Below are 5810 nucleotides of genomic sequence, written 5' to 3'. Positions count from 1 at the left end.
TGATTGAATAAGGGCAAATATAGTGCACATCTTTAAGAAAGGGAAGGAGGAGGATCCAGGGAACTACAGACTGTCAGTCTCATCTCAGTTTCTGGAAAAATAATGGAGCAGGTCTGCAATGAATCCATTTCTAAGCACTTGGGGAAGAAGGTGGTGATTAGGAACAGTCAGCATGGATTCGCCAAGGGCAAGTCATGCTTGACCAACCTGATTGCCTTCTGTGATGAGATGCCTGGCTCTGGATTTGGGGAAACCAGTGGATACGATGTACTTTGACTTTAGCAAGGCTTTTGATACTGTCTCTCACAGCGTTCTCACAGGCAAGCTAAGAAAGCATGGGTTGGATGAATGGATTGCAAGGTGGACAGAAAATTAGCTGGATCCCTGGGCTTGGAAGGTAGTAGCCAATGGCTTGATGTCTTGTTGGCAGCTGGTATCAAGTGGAGTGCCCCACGGGTTGATCCTGGGCCAGACTGTGTCATTCAATATTTTTGTTAGTGACTTGGAAGATTTAATAGAGTATACCTTCAGCAAGTTTGCAGATGACAGGAAGATGGAGAGTAGTAGATATCCTGGAGGGTAGGGCTAGGATTCAGAGGGACCTCAACAAGTTGGAGGAATGCACCAGAAGAAATCTCATGAGGTTCAATAAGGATAAATGCAAAGTCCTACACATAGGATGAAACAGTCCCATGCACTGCTACAGGCTGGGGAGTGACTGGCTAAGCAGTAGCTGTGCAGAAAAGGACCTGGGGGTTACAGTGAACAATAAGCTGAATATGAGCCAGCACTGTGCCCTTGTTGCAAAGAAGGCTAAAAGTACACTGGGCTACATTAGTAGGAGCATTGCCGGCAGATTGAGAGAAGTGATTTTTTTCCCCTCTATTTGGTGGAAGGCACCAAAAGTGGTGAGGGGGCTGGGGCACATGACTTCTGAGGAGAGGCTGAGGGAACTGGGCTCACTTAGTTTGGAGAAAAGAAGACTGAGGGGATTCGATAGTAGCTTTCAGCTACCTGAAGGGGGATTCCAAAGAGGATGGAGCTAGTCTGTTCTCAGTGGTGGCAGATAACAGAACAAGGAGCATTGGCTTCAAGTTGCAGCAAAAGAAGTTTAGTCAAATATTATGAAAAACTTTCTCACAAAGAGGGTGGTAAAATACTAGAACAGAGGTGCTGGAATCTAGAGAGGGTGATAGACTCTCCATCCTTGGAGGTTTTTAAGACCTAGCTAGACAAAGCCTTGGCTGGGATGATCTAGTTGGGGCTGGTCCTACTCTGAGCAGGGGGTTAAACTACTAGATGATCTCCTGAGGTCCCTTCCAACCTTAATTTTCCATGATTCTGTGATCCACTGGTTGTATCCTCAACTTCCTATTCCAGAAAGTTGTCTTCCACACAAGTTAGGAACTTGCTCAACACATTACGTTTAGCTGTATGATTCTTCCAGCTGTTCAGAAAATTGAACTCTCCCATCAGTACCATCTCCATAACTTTTTGGACAGTTTTGTCACCTTCAAGAGTGCTTCATCCACCTTTTCTTTCTGATTTGGTGTTCTATAATACTTTCGTATCACTATATTGGGGCTGCATATTTCACCTTTTATCTTCACCCAAATGGACTCTGAAATCCTGCCTTCTTCCTCCTGAACCAGGGAGCCAGTGCTATACAAGGCTGTGCCCCCACCTTCTCTCCCAACCCTGTCTTTCCAAAACAGAGTGTAGCCCTCAATACTGACGTTTGAATCATAAGAGCTGTTCTACTAAGACTCTGTGATACCAGTCAGATTGTAGTTTATTTCACAGGCAGTGACTTTTAGCTCATCTTCTTTGTTCTCTATTCTCTCATTTGTGTACGTACATCAGACATATTTTGCATTCTGACCTACTTGTTTTGCTTTTGCATCACTTGCTGATGTCCTGTGGCTCTAGCCCTTTCCCACAGTTGAACCATTTCTTCGGGTCCTTTCCCCTCTGGATTGTCTGCTGTGTTGCTAATTGGTTTTGTTTACCATTCCCTGTGGAATCTAGTTTAAATCCCTCCATACTGTTCTGGTCAGATGGATCATGTCTCTTAATAGCAGCCCTCATCCCCAGAACATCTGCCAATTATCAAAGAATCCAAAGCCTTTTTAACACCATGGTCTTAGCCATGTGTTTACTTCCATGATACAATGGTCACTGTTAGGGTCCTTACCTTCCACAGGGAGGTTGATAAGAACACCACTCACGCTTCAGGAGGTTGATGAGAACACCACTCATGCTTCAGACTCCTTATTCCTTCTGCCAGGACCCTCATAGTCTCCTCTGATCTGTTTAGTGTCATTCCTGGTACTATCATTGATGCCTACATGGGCAAGCAGGAAAGGATGATTTCTGGCAATTATGATTTGGCAATGAATTCTGGCAGTCTTTCTGTGATAGCCTGAATACATGCTTCTGGCAGGCAGCAAGCCTTCTGGGATTCCAAATCTGGATGACAAATTTGTGCATCTTTTCCCTGCAGAAGGAAGTCCCACCACTCTCCTTTTCTTCCTTGGTGCAGTGGTCTTAGAGCCCTCATTCCTGGGGTCCTGTACTTCATGCTCTCTAGACTACTGAGTCCTCTGGATCTTTCCCACTGATGTCCTCACCTCTGCCTTTTCCCCTAGCTGTTCTGCTGCAGAATGCTTGAAAGCGGTTGCTGACTTCAGACTCTTAAACCTCTTAGTAAATAGATCTTAATGGTCAATTCTTGTCATATGTGGTAAGGATGATTTTTGAGTTCAGTATATGTTTTGAGAAATTGTTGAGAAATTATACTGGATTACACTGGAGGAATTATACTGGATTACACTGAAGATAATTTTAGATAAAGATTTTGCTCCATTTAGATAACTGATGATGCTAATCAGTGGATATAGATGTCATTACATTTAAGCTTCCTTTAAAAATTTAAGGGGAGGAATAATTTTCAAAGTAGAATGGGACTATGTTCAAATACCAGCATTTTTATACTGCTTGAAAGTATAGGGACATAATAATTAGAAAAAATTAAGAGATCCCATCATCCTGGAATGCAGTGCACTTAAAAATGACATCTAAAAATACTTTTAGGTGCCGTGGTCTACCCCAGCAGGTTTTTATGACTACATAATTACTCTGTGTTAGAAGAAAAAAAATAAGTAGGGGAAGTTGACTGCATGGAGAAGGTAATGAATCTGATTACACATACACACAGCTCTGTTGATTTTACAGAACAAACAAGCTGGAGAAGAAGAAAAACTTGTGTATTTTTCAGTATATTATTATAGCTGTTTCTTAGAATAATAGTTTAAAAAAGAAGCAAGATGTTAAGTTGATTGCATCTCTAAGTACCATTTACATTTTGTTTTGGACAGTGAGTATAGCTTAATATTGCTGTGAGTTATTTTTGCCACTATGATAGGCAGAGCTGCTGTATTATATAATTACAGTTTCTTAGAAGCATACTCTTGGGCAAGTGAGTTTGAGCAAAATGTTGAATACCCTTATACTGGATGCCAGTTTACAAGAAACTTTAGCTATAAGATAATTTACTAACACATTTCTTCTGTATTTTTATTAATAAAGAAGAGCCTAAAAAGTGTGATGGGTCCCACTTATGTCTGAAAACACTTGACAAGCTCAGAGAATTCTCCAATGATTCAGGGCAGTCGCATACAAGAGGCCAAGTACTTTTGTTTCAAGGGAGCCAGTTTGCGGGCTTGGAAAAATGTCCCAGTATTGAAGAAAGAAGTTTGGAAACAAATAGCACTCTTCATTCTGAGGAGACTGGTTCACAGATTAGTCGGAAGGTATGCAGAGCTGATCACTCAGTCACAGTGCAGCTGGGGTTGCTTTATGTGATTAAAATATGGGCTTGATTATTGGGTTTCTTTTGCATTTCGTTGTGGTAGAATTCAACATAGAATTGTCCAATACTGCACCAACATCATCTGACATTTATATATTGTATTTTTCTGAATTATTAATACAGTAAGCAGAACAGCTTTTGTCATTCTTCAGTAGTGTTAAACAGCACAATTGAAGTTCTAATGTTTTTCTGTAAATAAGCGATGTTTAAAGATCAGAAGACACAAATGTTGGTGGCAGGAGATTATGGGTGAAGGTGTTCACAGAGTATATTCTCTCCAGTGTGGTAGCTGGCTCAGCTTTTGTTGAGTTTGGGAAATATAATAAGTCTTGCAGAAGTTCTTGTTATTTCTCTCTCAGAACCTTGGTATAGAATTATTACTGGACTACATCATGTCAAAGTTGCATTTAAGGTTGTTAACTATAATGTAACCTTCTTACACCAACCACCCACTTTTAACGGTACCAATATCAGAACCAATTTTTCATTATGATGCAGGAAATTGACTAACCCTACTATAGTAAATACTTTCTTTTCATGTATTTTTTCCTTGTTCATTTCCTGTGGTGGTTTGTTACAAAACAATTGCATTGTAAAGCAGTCCTTCTTATATTGTGTATTTTGGGACATCCTTATTTGAAAAATCATTGGTTACAAAGCAAACAAATAGAGAACTAGTGGCTCTAGGTTCCCAAAACACATTTGGGTCTGGATCCTTCAATCTGCTCTGTGTAAAAGAACCTCTACAAAGTCAGTTAGCAGTATACTTATGCCTTTCTTAAGTCATCTCTGATTCATTTTCTCATCTGTAAAAGGGGGTTAGTAATACCTTTTTGTCCATTCCTTGACTCTTGTTTGTGTAGCTTTTTAGCTCCTTAGCCCCAGGGCTGCCTGCGATGCTCTGTTTTTTTCACAGTACTTTGTTCAATACAGCCCTAATTTTGATTGCAACTCCTAGGTACTATTGTAATACAACTAAATAGTAAGTGAAACGCATTTTTTAATTCTTGAATGTGATAGTTTTTCTACAGCTTATGGGATACTTCACTCCAAAACTTATAGTATGGCTGAAAAGCAAATGTGAGCCAAGATATGATTAAACGAAGTATTACATTATTGAGTATGCTTTCTTAGTTGCTACAGTACTTTTTTTTTTCTTCACAGGAAGAGCCATGCTTTGATCTTAATCAGTTTTCAGCATCGCATAAGAGTTATGAAAAACCTCAAAATACTTCTAATACAAATAATAATAAAAGAACTAAAACTGTTTACACTCCACTGGAACTTCAGGTCATAGAACTGAAGAAACAGTATAAGGATGCTATTTTGTGTGTGGAATGTGGGTACAAGTATCGTTTCTTTGGAGAAGATGCAGAGGTAAGCTATGTTTATTAATGCTACTGGATAATACTCGTATTACTGTGTTGCATTTCATATACAGATGGTATAATGAGGAGGCAGCTGGGAGACTCATTTTAAAAAATACGTCAAATATTGGAAGTTAACACAGCTAAAATTTCTGCTCTTTAAGTTTAAAGGTTTGCATTACAAATAGCGAAGGACCTACTCAAATCGAAGAGGCAGACAGTCAATTTTGTGGACAGATTGTGGGGCTGGCTGCCATTTTTGCAGCCTTATTATGGTGGTAGCCATGCCTCTGGCCAAGGGACCCTCCACCGCTGATTGGTTAAGAGTGCTTTCTATCATGTGGCCCCTGCCCCTCACTGTTGATTGGTGGAGAGGGGTAGGGCCGCATGATGGGTAGCCCTCAGCCAATCAGCTGCAAGAGGCGGGTGGGACAGCAGCTATCTTGCCTACTCCCCTTCGTGCTGGCAGTCCCCCTTCCACTCCCTCCCTGCCCCCCTCTGTCTCCCAGTGGGCTGTGTGGCTTGGTTGCTGTGCCCATTAGGACTGCTGTCTCTCACTGGGGAACCAGCAT

The 5810-nt window shown here is 40.9% G+C and overlaps 1 protein-coding gene across 2 annotated transcripts in view; it reads left to right on the top strand.

Moving 5' to 3' along the window:
• The window catches only part of MSH3 (mutS homolog 3), a 298610-nt gene that overhangs the window by 16151 nt on the left and 276649 nt on the right, over positions 1-5810 (top strand). Inside the window, exons 2-3 of one of the 2 annotated variants that reach the window (XM_019516941.1) lie at positions 3592-3812; positions 5036-5248. In XM_019516941.1, the coding sequence (XP_019372486.1) occupies positions 3592-3812; positions 5036-5248 (434 nt within the window). Of the gene's footprint in view, positions 1-3588; positions 3813-5035; positions 5249-5810 lie in introns of both variants that reach the window. The other variant, XM_019516940.1, reaches the window with a different exon arrangement.

Source organism: Gavialis gangeticus, unplaced genomic scaffold (genome assembly GCF_001723915.1).
Source record: "Gavialis gangeticus isolate Ggan-Ray unplaced genomic scaffold, GavGan_comp1, whole genome shotgun sequence".
NCBI classification, from domain to species: domain Eukaryota; kingdom Metazoa; phylum Chordata; order Crocodylia; family Gavialidae; genus Gavialis; species Gavialis gangeticus.
Note: the sequence above shows the minus strand (reverse complement) of the source record. Positions and strands in the feature narration are given on the sequence as shown.